The following is a 15,307-nucleotide window of genomic DNA, read 5'->3' as shown; positions in this document are numbered from 1 at the left end:
AATGCTTTCATAAAACTTACACTCTAATAGAAAGTAGAAATATTGACACTAATGACCATAATAGAAATATTTTATGGTAGTTATATCTGAGAATTACAAAATGAAGTAATATAAGAAGGGAAAATCAGTATTGAGCAGAGATATTGGAATACCCTTCAAGGCGGAAGCTATATTGACTTCAAACTTAAAAGATATGAAGGAAATGAGAGGGAACAAGGGGGAATTGATTACCTTAGTTTCCCACTGGCATCTTATAGGCAAAGATCATTAGATTGTTTTTAAGAATGACTGTGGATACAACAAATAGACTCAAAGAGATACATATGAGATTTCCTCATGTGTTTTGATTCCTTTCCAAGGTGGGGCTGTACCAGTAGAACACAATGATAACATGTGAAAGGAAAGAAGCTTGCAGACACAGACCAGGTTGTCTTGGTGCTTTAAAAAACTCTGCTAGGGGTGGCTAGGTGGCGTAGTGGATAAAGCACTGGCCTTGGAGTCAGGAGTACCTGGGTTCAGATCCGGTCTCAGACACTTAATAATCACCTAGCTGTGTGGCCTTGGGCAAGCCACTTAACCCCATTTGCCTTGCAAAAACCTAAAAAAATAATCTGCTTTTTGGGGAGGCTAGGTGGCGCAGTGGATAGAGCACTGGTCCTGGAATCAGGAGTACCTGAGTTCAAATCCGACCTCCGACACTTAATAATCACCTAGCTATGCGGCCTTGGCCAAGCCACTTAACCCCATTGCCTTGCAAAAAAAAAAAACCTAAAAAAAATCTGCTTTTTTCTTTTTTGATTGTTCCTTGAACATCTTATACTGCCTTTCAAAAAGAAATATGGCTATATCATACACCATTTACTCTTAATGCTTAAGGGCACTAATTTCCAGAAATAATTTAAACTAAAGCACTAAGAGACTTAAACTACCTTCTTCTGAACAGAATTTCTTTTGACTTTTTGATTCAGAAACACTCATTTCCTTATTATACTAAAAGATGGCCCATAATGAAATATAAAAAAAAGACACATCAACAAGCTTGCCTTTACATAATAGCTCTCAGGGGCTGCATGCCAAATGCAGTACTCCATGGAAGAGTTATTAAGCTTCATAATAGTAGGCTTCTTTATTATTGCTTATTTGGAAAAAAAAGTATTTTTTCATCAATAATTATTCTTGTGACTAGTTAGGGTTGAACTACCTTGATGCTAGTCTATTTTCATAGGATCTCTTTAGGTTTCTATTCTACTCACCCTCACTTACTCCTATTAAAAAACCTTTGCCTAAATTTTAAAATTTTACTTAAAATATCAATTTTTCCTTTCTCAACATATTTATCCTTTTCTCTGAATTTTTCCTCCATCTCTTTTCCCACTCAGTTAAGTGACTAAAATCTTTTCTCCATTCTCCATAGATTATTTTTATTAATTTTCTTTTATTGAATCTTATTTTAGGAAGTTTTTCTTTGTTTTGCTCTAAGTTATTATCTTCCTGCCCATCTTGGTGTACTTTGTTTTTTTCTGCTTTGTGAGATGTAACCTTTTCTTTTCCTTCTCTCTGGTTCCCTGCTGACATAAGAATTTTCTGACACACTGGTTTTGAACTCACTAGCAAATTTCTATTTTATTGCTTTTATAGATCTTGCCATGACCTTCATTTTTTTCTGCTATTTTTTTTCTGCCTCAATATTAGAAGTACTTTATTATAAGTATTTATGTTGGAAGCTGTATTGGATGGTAGAAATGACAGTCATTTCCAAATCTTGCTGCCCAGTTCCCAATCCTGCTTTCAACACAATTTTCTTCTCAAAGGTGGTACACTTTTGTCTCTAGCTCTGGGCTTCATTCTCTACATATTCTGGTTATCAGTTGACTATAGAAATTTACATATCCTTTCTTTTGAAGTGGAATGCTGGTTTGAGGTGCAAATGTCTTTTAAAGAAAGTGATTTCAGAGCAGCTAGGTGGCATAGTGAGGGCTGCTAGGTGGAGTAGTGGATAAAGCACAGCCCCTGGAGTCAGGAGTACCTGGGTTCAAATCTGATTTCAGACACTTAAGGATTACCTAGCTATGTGGCCTTGGGGAAGCTTTGCAAAAAAAAAAAAACACCTAAAAAAAAGGAAAGTGATCTCATAAATTAACTTTTATCCCAGAGGTGCCATCATTTACACATCTCCTACTCCCATGGAAATGCTCTTCAATGGGACCTTCTCCCCACAAAAATATGAGATCTTCCTTCTTCCAAATCTTTCAGTCTCTCTCCTCTGGCACTTTTTCCATTCTACCACAGCATTCTTTCTTTCTCAAAGACTATAGGATAACCATCCCTTCAGTATTCATCCATGTACTCAAATGAGGTAAATGATTGTTTCCCCTGTTCACACATATTCTTCCTTCACTTTCATATATCCATCCATTGTGATTCCTCCTCTTACATGGCATTGAGTCACATCTAGGGAATCAGGACATTTTGTACATTACTGGACTTCAGTTCAGCTTCTGCATCTTTGCTCTTCCTATTCTTTTAGTTCTGCTCAATTATTTATCCCTCTATGTCCTTCTTTCTCTTTTTTAAAAATCTCTATCAGTTGTTTCTTAAATCTCATAGGCTAATATTTTTTAAACGACAATTTCTAGGCAGGAGATAGTTGATTTGTTTCCCTTTCTTCCTTTTTCTGCATTGAATAAATTCTGGGAATACAAGACTGGCTTCAAGTTAGTTTTAGTCTTCTTGTCATCAGGTTCAACATAGCCACCCATTCTCATACCCTACTCAGTTCTTATTTCTGTCCTTCTTCCCTCATATAATTGAGTAAATCATTGCCACTTCATACAAAGTGGAAAGGATGTTGGTGTCACTGAATTTGCAGGGGATGGCAAGATTAAGCTTTCCTTACCCCTAGACCAAATCTCAAGATTTTCTTATAATGTAGTGCTATAAATGCATGCAAACTAATGGTGAAAGGATCTGAGTGAACATTCTGAGAATTAAAGTTCTCTAGTGTTAATTAATAACCACTTGTTGGTGGTTTTGCATTATTCTTTTATAGATTTATTTATAATTACTCTACAGCTTTTACACAAAATGGTGAGCTTGAATCAAAGTGAGAGAATATATTTGATGGCATTTGAGTCTTGTTTTTATCAACTATTCCAATTATCAAACTTTTTATAAAAAATTAAACTTATTAATTCATTGGTATAGGAAACTTCCAGTGAGCAACTTCCTCTAACAATGCAGATCAGCATCTTCTCTGCATTTATAGTCTTAGAAATTGCCTCAGGCTTTGAGAGGTTAAGATATTTGTTTCAGGTTACAGAGGTAGTATAAATCAGAAGTAGGACTCAAAATTAGATTTTCCTGATTCTTCTATATCATGCTTCCTATTTTTAAACCAGTATCAGATAGAATAACTTTGAAGATTACAATGTTATAGGATGAGCTGGGTATCTGGAACTAAAAGACCTTAATTTCTGCTTTTTTCATAATTTTCTTAATTTTTTTACCCTTTATTCTTTAGATAAAATTTTGTTTTTATTTTGTTTAATTCGACAAAGTAACACCTTGGTAATTTGATCTGTCTGCCTCTAAAATCATTAAAATACTTTAAGCAATATTATCTTTTGCCCATAGCCACACAGCTAGGTAATTATTAAGTATCTGAGGACAGATTTGAACTCAGGTACTCCTGACACTAGGGCCAGTGCTCTATTCACTGTGCCACCCATCTGCCCCCAATATTATCCTTTTTAATTATACTAGCATGGCCTAACCATGAGCAATCAATAACTCCCAAATTATTTGCCCTTATTTTTTGAAAAAAGTGGTTTTGTTGCATTTATAGAAATAGTGAATATGATTTGATAGGTGAACTGAAGACTATTTTATGCATTTTGCAGTTATTGTGAATGAAATTTATTTTTATAAATTATGCTTAGATTTGGTAATAATATCCTGAAATCTTGTTGATTCATGTTTGATTTATTTTATACCCTGTTTTTTAAAAATGATTAATACTCTCAATTAATTTTAATGAATCTCTGGGGTTCTCTATATAAACTATTATATCATTTTGAATAGTGATAGCTTTGTTTTATCTTTTCTTAAATTGTTTTAATAGTCTTTTTTTGAGTTTCTAGAGTTTCTAGAAATATCTCAAGTAGCAATCACAATTATCCTAAAAAAAATTCTAAGGGAAAGTATATAAAATGTATTTAAATATTTGTCTGATTATAATGTCACATAGAGAATAGACTAGCTCGTCAGGATCAGGTGATAGAAAATAGCTCAATGAGTAGAAATTACAATATGGGAGACTTCAGTTGAATATGAGGAATTATTGCCTAATAATTAGAGTTGTGCAACAATGAAAAGCCTTCCTTATGAGACAGCACACTCGTTGTCAAAGATAATGTTAATGAACACCCATTCAGCAAATCAATACAGAAGACAAAGCTAGCATCAATAACTAGAAATTATAGTGGGGAAGATTTCACCTCAGTATATGGAAGTATTTCCTTCCCCCTCCATTTTATTGTTTTATTCTATCTCTCTTTTGAATATTATTTTATTTCTCAATTGCATACAAAGATTTTTTTCAACATTTAACATTTATCTTTTTTGTAAGCTCTTAAAATTCCACATTTTTCTAACCTACCTCCCTTCCCTCTCCCACCTCTTGACATGAAGTAATCTAATATGGGTTATACATATGCAATCATGTTTAGCATTTCCATATTAGTCATATTGTGAAAGAAGACTCAGAATTAAAGGGTAAAAACATGAGAAAAAAAAAACATAAAGTAAGGTTTGTTTTTGTTTTTGCAAGGCAATGGGGTTAAGTGGCTTGCCCAAGGCCACACAGCTAGGTAATTATTAAGTGTCTGAGGGCACATTTGAACTCAGGTACTCCTGACTCCAGGGCCTGTGTTCTATCCACTGTGCCACCTAGCTGCCCCTAAAGTAAGTTTTTAAAAGTAATAATAGCATGCTTTGAATGCATTCAGATTCAAAAAGTTTTTCCTCTGGATGCAGATGGCATTTTCCATCACAAGTCTTTCAGAACTGTCAGTTGGGGAGAGCTGAGTCCATTGTAGTTGATCATCAAACAATGTTGCTGTTAATGTGTACAATGTTCTCCTGGTATTGCTCACTTCACTCAGTTTCAGTTCATATAAGTTCTTCCAGACTTTTCTGACATCTGCTCATTCACGATTTCTTACAAAACAATAGGACACCATTACACTTATATACTGTAATTTGCTTAGCCATTTCCTAGTTGGTGGGGAATTTTCCCTTCTTTGTCAATTCCAAAAGAACTGCTAAAATATTTTTTACATGTGGGTCTTTTTATGATCTCTTGGGATACAAACCTGGAAGTGGTATTGCTTGATCAAAGGATATAAATAGTTTTATTGCCCTTCAGCATAGTTCCAATATGAAAGTTTTTTCTAATAGAGCTGTCCAACAATGGAAGGTCTTACTTTTTGGGATATACTAAGGATAACTGAAAGTGTTGAATGAATAGGGTCCTATTAATGATAAGGTGGGAATTAGATTACATCTTAGTTCCCTTCCAACACTAGATTTTATAATTCTACAGGTAACATCCACACATCAAATTCCTGTTGACTCCCATTCAAAGAAGCAAAAAGAATATGAGCCAGACCAATCAGACCTGGATTACAGAATTTCTCCTTTTGGGTATTTCTGATGATCCTCAGATTCAACTGATGCTCTTTGTATTGTTCCTGGTTGTCTACTTGGTTACTGTTTTTGGAAATCTACTTCTTATCTCCCTGGTTCTGACTGATTCACAGCTTCATACACCCATGTACTTTTTCCTGTGCAACTTGTCTACAGCTGACCTCTTCTTTTCTACCACCATTGTTCCCCAAGCCCTATTCAACTTGCTGTCCAGGAGGAAGAACATTTCCTTCATAGGATGTGCAGCTCAGCTTCTTCTCTTCCTCCTTTTTGGTTGCACAGAGTGTGCATTGCTAGCTGTGATGTCCTATGACAGGTACCTGGCAATCTGTGATCCCATGCACTACCCTCTCATCATGACAGGAAGAGTGTGTGCCCACCTATCCTTGGGGTGCTGGGCTAGTGGTATTCTAGTTTCTTTGGTGGATAGCACATTTACGCTAAGGCTCCCTTACCAAGGAGACAATAAGATTGCTCATTTCTTTTGTGAACCCCCAGCAATCCTGGCCCTGGCATCTGCAGACATCCACAGTGCAGAGACAGCCATTTTCCTTATGGGTGTGTTAATTCTTCTTGCACCTGTATCCCTGATTCTGGTCTCCTATGGCTCTATAATAGTGACTGTGGTCAGGATGAAGACAACCTCAGGGAGACTTAAAGCTTTCTCTACATGTGGCTCCCACCTTCTTGTAGTCATTCTTTTTTATGGGTCAGGAATAATCTCTTATATGACACCCAAGTCTGCTAAGTTGCTTGGGAAGCTGGTGTCAATGTTTTATTCAGTGATAACACCCATGCTTAACCCTCTCATCTACAGCCTGAAGAATAAAGATGTGAAGAGAGCACTCAGGAATGCAGCCATCAAGAGACTATTCTGCAAACTCTGATGCTCTAATTATAATTGGATTTGAAAATATTCCAAAGTTTGCTTTATGACACTTTTGGAATAAATTGTTTTTCCCTTATGAATGAGGCACAGAGAAATCATGGGTGCAGCTGTGTCTATACCTAATATGTCCCATATTACCCGAGGGTGTGGGAAGAGGTGATACATCTTTCACATTGGTGAATGGGGTGAAGTTATGTTAATCAGGAACTCTATGAGAAAAATATAATTACTATGGCATTATCAAAGACCCTGGACATTATGCATCACATTTCGGACTATTAAACCAGTTGCATTGTAATGATTCTTGGGAACAAAGAGAGGCAGCCATGTATTTAGGAAGTGAATGGAAGCTGCACAAAGACAAACCTGATTTTAGCCAGCTATACATATTTATATACTGATCAAAATGTGCATAGTCCTGATGTCATTGTATAATTTTATATTAAGACTTATTCTGCATTATTATATTTTTTTCCCTGAATCCAACATTTAAAAAATAGACACTTCCAAGTTGAAGTATAGACAGAGGAAGATGATCAAAATAATCAACAATCATTTATTAAGTAGATAAACTGTGATAGACATTAGGGACATAAATGCAAGGAAAGAAATGATTCCTAGTCTTATGAATTTTAGTGATATTGAGTGGCCATGAAAATGGAATACAATGATTCATTGAAGGAATCATAGAATAGCTTAGTTGAAATGACATTTCAAGTTTCTTCTAGCATTGTGTCCACCTAAGACATAATCTGTTAAATATTTTTGAGATTCTATCAACCACTACTGCTTGAAGTCCATCAGTAGTATATGAAGCTCACTACTTTCTTAAGTATCATATTCCTCACTAGACAGCTTTAAAAATTATGTTTTTTTTCCTTCTACTTATCCAAAGTATTTGCTGCTTCTAACTCAACCTCCTGGAGCAAAACAGAACAGGTATAATTCCTCTTTCACAAGAAAGTTTATTAAATACCCAAAAACATTTAAATATTTTTTTCCTGCTGTCTAAATATATTTAATTTCCTGACCTTCTATTTCATACTATTGATATGTATTTTCCTTGAAATTCAGTAAAATCTCTAGGTCTTTTTCATACAAATTTTCTCTAAAATGACCTTCCCTTCTGCATTTAATTTCCTGAACTCAAAGGTAAGACCTTTATTTTATCTTAAAGTTCACCCTAAAAACAGAGATTCTTCTTTTTCTTATGGAATTTCTTTTGAATTATTTTTCTGTCATTCAATATAGTATCTTCCCTTCCAAGATTTATGTTATCTACAAAGTTAATAAGCATAGATCCAAGTAATTGAACAATAGAGTAAGGTATAATATGAATTATTTTAGGTAATGATATAGACTTCAGGTTAACACTAATAGATTGATTTGAAACCAATCATTCAATCATATACACATCTACCAAACTATTATGCAATTTAACTCCTGTATGTGGATTCCATATTTAAGAAAAGTGAGAAGGATTTTGTCAAATACTTTCTAAAGATCTAACTATATATATCGTTAACATTCCACTTTATCTGTCAGTTTCTTAAAGTTCTTAAGAGAGACTTTCATGGTGTCCTGGCATTGTTCTTCTGACCACCTTGTGAGTGCTTGCCCTGTGTGAGTTTTCTATAGAATAGTCTTTTTTGGCAAGTGTTCTTCTGGCATTCTAACAATGTCCATTGCGGATCTTCAGAATCTCCCAAAGACAATTTAAATCAAAGTAATTTAGTTCCTGACATGACGCTGGTAGACTGTACAAGTTTCACAGGCATATAGCAATGAGGTCAACACAAAGGCTCCACAGACCTTCAATTTGGTAGTTAGTCTAATATCTTTTCTCTCCCACACTCTCTCTTGGAGCCTCCCAAATACTGAGCTATCTTTGGCTTAATCTCATTGTCACTGTGTGCCTCCCGGGAAAGGACACTGCCAAGGTAAATGTACTTATCCACAGTACTCAAAACTCTTTCATTTGCTGTAATTGATGGTTCCACACATGGATAGTGTGATACTGGCTGATAGAAAACCTGTGTATTCTTGGTGTTAATTATTAAACCAAAATTAGCACAAGCAGCAGAGAATCAATTCATACATTGTTTCAACTCAGGTTCAGAGGCTGCATTTAGTGCAGAATCTTAAGAAATTTAGACTTGATTGTACAGCATGGGAGACACTGACATAGGCCTGTCCAGTACGGTGTGCCATCAGTGAAGGGGCTGCACTCTATGAGGAAGCCAGAATTGAAGCAGTTCAAATGAATTATGACATACCTAAGTTTAGAGTACTCACTCAAGGTGTTCACATGGGTTATTTGTGTCTAGTATACTGAACTTGTATTGGTTGATCAGCCACTGTTGGACATACTGTAATTTATCTCAGACATAGTGATGTCATTTTGATCTTCTTCAGTAATGAAGTGAGAAAGATGAAGGACAAATACCAACCACCTATCACTTTAGAAACATAAGAAAAGTAAAATAAGGAAAGGTATTTAAAGTGGTAGAACTTACTTTTGATGGCCTATCTCTTATTGATCACTATTTTGTTTTGTTTTCTTTTCTCTTTTCTTTTTTTTCAAGGCAATGGAGTTAAGTGACTTGCCTCAGATCACATAGCTAGGCAATTATTAAGTATATGAAGTCGAATTTGAACTCGGGTACTTCTGACTCTATGGCCAGTGCTCTATCCACTGTACCACCTAGCTGCTCCCACTATTTTGTTTTCTAAATGATTTTCAAACCATACTTATACATTTCTTTGTTAATAATTAAAGCTTACTTGCATATAGTTTAGAGATGCAATCTTCCCTTTCTTCAAAAGCACACTTGCTTGTTCTTCAATTCTGTGGAATCTGTAGAACCTCTATTTTTGAATATGAAAAAGATTCCTACTGTGTTATAGATGTAGTAACATTTTTGTAGTAAATTTTTGGAAGGACATGAACTAGAGGCAAACAGGCTGCATATATATATGTGAGATCAAAGGTCTATCTGAGTATTTTGATATATATATATATATATATATATATATGCTTTGTACATCTATCTCTGTCTTTCTATTTATCTATCATCTATTTATCTTATTTCCTATGATAGTATGTAATTTATTGCAAATTGTGAGCAAAAGGATTGATTAATTTTAATTAATTAAATAAAGCATCAAGAAAAGTTCTTAGAACACAATTAGTACTTAATAAATTGATTGATTAAATTGATTGCTGCTCAGGACAAATGAATTTTTCCAAGGTTTTGGGTCAAATATAAATTTGGTTACTGTGACTAATGTGATTATTATCCTGTCTGTTTCTCAAATTTCTTCCTGAGTTCAATGGTGCATTTTTCCACGAAGATACTTGAAATCATTTTCCCATTTTATCATGTGTTTGACTGTTAGACTGGGATTCCTAAAGGAAGTATTTCATTGCAGAAGAAATTCTACCCTTTCTTCCTTAAACTTCAAAGCATTTAGTCTAAGGCTCTGACATCAGGAATACTCAGTTCATAATGTTGCTGATTGTAAATTAAGTTTTTTGATTTCCATTTTTTTTTCTAACATTTGTTTTGCAGAGAGGAGTCCCTGTTTGATTTCAACAGCTTTCACATAAGCCTATTCCTGAGTCTAGAATTCCTCATCTCTCAACATCACTGATAGACAGAAAAAAAGAGAGAGTGGGAACAAGAGGTAAAACAGGGGAAACTATTTTCATTGTTCTGCGGAGGAGACAGAATTCAGCTTACAAAAGCATTATTGGCCAAAATTGAGTTTATATTTTTCCCAATGAAAGATTTTTTTCTTTTAAAGAATGCAGAAATTTGCATCTTTAGACATTTGAGTAAGGAGGACAGTGAAGGGGAGGAAGCTCACAGAAAGTTTTCTTTCTGGAAGGGATAATGGAAAGTTTAAAGAGAACTTGTTAACTTCTTCATCTTCTTGGGGTTGAGAGGAATTATTTTTCCTTTTGAACACCACATTTCCTTTGGTCAAGATAATGATTTTGGAGAACTGGACTATAGTGAGCATCCTTACTACATAATTTCTTCTATTTCTGTATCTGACTACTTATTTTGTAACATTTATGGGCAATATCACTTTACCAACCTCAACATTACACTGCCTCTGTCTTGCACAACTGCTTGTACTTTTTTCCTGAGGATGTGGGAAAATTATGACACTAATGCACTCTTGGTGGAGTTGTGAACTGATTAAAGCATTCTGGAGAACAAATTGTAACCATGCCCAAACAGTAATTAAACTGTGCACATTCTTTGATACAGCAATACCACCACTAGGCCTGTATCCCAAAGAGATTAAAAGGGGGGAGGGGAGACTCGCATATACAAAAACATTTATAGCAACTCTTTATGAGGGTGGTAAAGAATTGTAAATTGAGAGGATGTTCATCAGTTTGGGAATGACTAAACATCATACAACTGTAATGGAATGCTGTTGTGCTATAAGAAATGATTGGCAGGTAGATTTCAGAAAATCCTGTAAAAACTTATATGAATTGATATAGAGTAAAATGAGCAGAAGTAGAACACTGTATCCATTAGCAGCAACTTTGTGTAATGATCAGCTATGATTGACTTAGTTCTCAGCAATACAATGATGCAAGACAAATCCAAAAGACTCTTGATAGAAAAATGCTATCAACATCTAGATAAAAAAAACTGATGGAGATTGAAGCATACTATTCTCATTTTCTTTATTCTTTTAATGTTTTTTTCTTGCTTTTGATCTGTCTCTTCTTTCACAGAATAGTTAATATAGAAATATATATGATTGTTCATATATAATATTTGTCAAATTGCTTACCATCTTAGGGAGGGAATAGGTGAAGGAAAGAGAGAAAATTTGGAAAATTTTGTTAATGAATGTTAAAAATTGTCTTTACATGTAATTAGGAAAAATAAAATATTATTTTAAAAGAAAATGTGTCCTTCCTAGCAGTGTTAGCTTGGTCATTGTACCAATAAATCTAGTTATCCTTCTGATTAGAGATTCAATCATCTCTTTTCTTGATTGTGCAACTCAGATGGATTTTTCTTTGGGTTTGCTATGTGATATACCTTGGTATATGACCACTCTGTAGCCATGCATGATCATTCACAGTATTTACTTATCATGGGGCACAGAACCTGCATCTGCCTAGATGCTGACTCTTCCTTTTCAAGGTTTTCTCTGACCACAACAGAACCAACTTCTATTTTCAGCTTTCTAATCTGTTTAGCTTTTACATTTCAATAAAACCAAATCTCAAAGCATCTCTCCAACTTTTAAAATTAAAATTTCCCATTTTAAAAATCTCTGGTCCAGTCAAATGAGCCTTCTCTCTGTTACTTATACATGACATGGTACTCCTTGCCCCATACCTTTTCACTGGTCATCCCTAGGCTCTGAATATACTCCTTCTTTTGCTGTCCCTTTTAGAATTTCTCTTCCTTCAAGATACACTTTAATTACCACTTTCTGGGGGAGGTTTTTCTTGAGCCTTGCAAATTGATAATGTCCTCCATCACAAACTTCCTTGTATGTAACTTCCTTGCATTCATTTATGTTTATTATCTTTATATTTGTTATGTATAAGCTTATAAAGTATTTTCTCTAATTATTATATGCGTTCCTCAAATATGGAAATTATTTCATTCTTTGTATTTGTGTTCCCAGAACTTTGCTCAGTGTCAGATACATGGCAGATGCTTAATGAATGCTGATTGATTAATAAAAAAATTGAAATTGAAATTGAAATGCCATTTTTTACCTTTTTTAAGTCACTGGCAAGTGACTAAATCTTTCTTCACATCAGTTTTGTCTTCTATGAAATGGTGATATTAATATCTGTACCACTTTACATTACAAGGTTGTTGTGAGGCTCACATGTGTGACTGTGTAAAACATTGGTTAAACTTAAAATCACTATATAAATATCAGTTTTTTATTATTATCATTATTAAGTAGAAATGAAATTAGGCCACTCACTGTGCCTCTGGTCTTTTCTGGGAACATATTTAATAGGTTGGTTATCTTACTTTCCCTTATGTGTCCAAGAGGGAAGGAAGAACATTTCTTCACTAAGCCTTACTTGAAGGCATACACAATGTCATATGGGAATAGAACAACTGTACTTTTAGCCCAGTAGCCCAACTGATAGTGTGATCATCCATCACTGGATGACTGCAGCATTCATGAGAGTAATAGTAACCCAAATGACAGAGTAGTTAATTGTGTTCTTTGGTAAGAATGCATGAATCAGATTGTTTGACTTTATGTTATTGAAAAAAATATATTATTGTCTTGCTGATGCTTTTCCATCTGCAAAAATATATCTGGGAATGTTCTTAAACTAATAAGAAGCCAGGAAAGAGATACAGGATGGAAGATGAACACATCATTTTGTACCTAGAAGAGTGAAAGAGACACAGTGAGAAAGGATGTTTCAAATCATTGAGGATGTAGGTGGAGAATAGAGTCAAGATGGCAGAGAACAGTCTGGAGTTTTACCAGGTTTCCCTTGGAAATAAAATTCATTGAATCTCTAAATGGATTCTGGAATGACAGACTTCACAAAAGGATAGAGCAGAACATTTTCTGGCTTAAGACATCTGGGAAGGATTTAATGAGGGGTCTGTCTTGTTAGAGTGGAGAGGGAACTTGACTAGATGAAAGGAGCAGAGCCCAGCACATGGAGCAGAGCCCAGTGTAGGTGTAGTACAGAATAGGCCAGTCAGAGGCTCCTGGGTCCTGGCTCAGGGGACTGGCTGAGAGGGCTCCAATATAGGTAAAGACAACAAATTTGGAGTCCCAGAAGTCTGTGCAGGCTGCAACTGGATGGCCCCAAACCAGTGAGCAAGCCACTAGCATTCCCAAACTAGAAAGCTTGTGATTTGGTCTCTCCTCCAAAACAAGACACTTGGGACAATACCCCTGTAGCCTGGGAACAGAGTTCAAAATGAATAAGAAAAGCCATGACTATAGAAATTTATTTGGAAGAGTATGGCAGAAAAAGTACTACATTTGAAGTCCCAGAGGGAAATACGAATTGCTTCATCCTCAAGAGACTTCTTACAATAACTCAAAAAGAATTCTTAAAATCAAGTACAAAACTGGGAAGAAATGCAAGAGAAATTAAATATCTTGAAAAAGGAAGATCAAAAAATGAGTGAAGAAAGCAACTCTCTTACAGTATAATTGGGAAAATGGACAAGGAAAATAGCTCTTTAAAAATAAAATTGTACAAATGGGAAAAAAGAAAACAACTCCTTCAAAAATGCAATTGGACAAATGGAAAAAGAAAGGAACTCTAAAAATACAATTGGGCAAATGGTAAAAAAAAGAAAATACCCTTAAAAATTGAATTGGCCAAATGGCAAAGGAGAAAAGCTAACTGAAGAAAATAATTCCTTGAAAAATAGAATTGGGGAGGGGTGGCTAGGTGGCGCAGTTGATAGAACACAGGCCCTGGAGTCAGGAGTACCTGAATTCAAATCCAACTTCAGACACTTAATAATTACTTATCTGTGTGGCCTTGGGCAAGCCACTCAACCCTGCCTTGCAAAAACAAAACAAAACAAAAACAAAAAACAAAACAAAACAAAAAGAAAAATAGAATTGGGCAAGTGTAAGTTAATGACTATATAAGATATCATGAATCAGTCAAACAAAATAAACAAAAAACAGAAATAAGTAGAGGATCTTGAAAATAGACGGGGGGGGGGGCAGAGCCAAGACAGTGGTGCGAAGGTAGCATTTCCTGAGAACTATGACCCCCCCAAATCCCCCCAAAAGAAAGGATGGATCTAGCCAAAATTTGGAGCGGCAGAACCCACAGAAAGACTGAGCGATACATTTCCCCAGTCCAAGATAACTTCGAACTTCCGTGGCAAAAGTATTTTTCACCAGGAATGGGGAGTTGGGAAAAAAGCCATGGCACAGCCCAGCCCGGCCCAGTCCAGCCCAGCCCAGGCCAGCCCAGTACACCTAGAGATCACTGGAAACAACTTGAAGGGGCAGTGAGAGAACTCTGCTCCACCAGAATGAGTGTGGAGTGAGGAGCATGGTTGCAGAATCTACATTGAGAATCTGGAGAAATCAGCCAGCACCCCAGAGACAGTAAAGGAAGTCTTCAGAGATTTCTCTGCTCTCCCTGGGGTAGAACTCTGCTGTTTGCTTACACTCACATATTGCAGTTTGAACTTTCATAGTAAATAACCAAGCTGGACCTCTCCTTATAGTTCCAGGGCAGAGGGTAGTGCTGTGGTCATCTACATATCAAAGCACAGACTAGAGAGCATAAGACTTTGGAGGAATAAAGGTCTCAATGGGATGTCCCCCCCCCAACAAACAACCCCAAAGCCTTGGAAGTGCTGTAAATTAGTCTTGGGCTGAGGAAATGAGTAAACAACAGAAAAAGAAGAATCTTACCATAGAGAATTACTTTAGTCCCATGGAAGATCAAAACACATCAGATGATGACAAAATTGAAGCTTCTGTATTCAAAATCTCCAAGAGAAATAGAAAATGGACTCAGACTATGGATGAGCTCAAAAAAGACTGAAAAACTATTAAGGGAGGTAGAAGAAAAATTGAAAGGAGAAATGAGAGCAATGTAAAAAAATCAAGAAAACCAAATCAAAAGCTTGGTGAAAGATATACAAAAAAATACTGAAGAAAATAATATGTTAAAAACCATTTTAGGCCTAATGGAAA

At 35.5% G+C, this 15,307-nt stretch overlaps 1 protein-coding gene across 1 annotated transcript; it reads left to right on the top strand.

Moving 5' to 3' along the window:
- Positions 1-5,657: 5,657 nt before the first annotated feature.
- LOC141517352 (olfactory receptor 2D2-like) lies at positions 5,658-6,593 on the top strand. The gene has a single exon (XM_074228289.1). The coding sequence runs from the start codon at positions 5,658-5,660 to the stop codon at positions 6,591-6,593; it is 936 nt and encodes a 311-aa protein (XP_074084390.1).
- The last annotated feature ends 8,714 nt before the right edge of the window (positions 6,594-15,307 follow it).

The sequence above is a fragment of the Macrotis lagotis genome, chromosome 1 (genome assembly GCF_037893015.1).
Source record: "Macrotis lagotis isolate mMagLag1 chromosome 1, bilby.v1.9.chrom.fasta, whole genome shotgun sequence".
NCBI lineage: Eukaryota > Metazoa > Chordata > Mammalia > Peramelemorphia > Peramelidae > Macrotis > Macrotis lagotis.
Note: the sequence above shows the minus strand (reverse complement) of the source record. Positions and strands in the feature narration are given on the sequence as shown.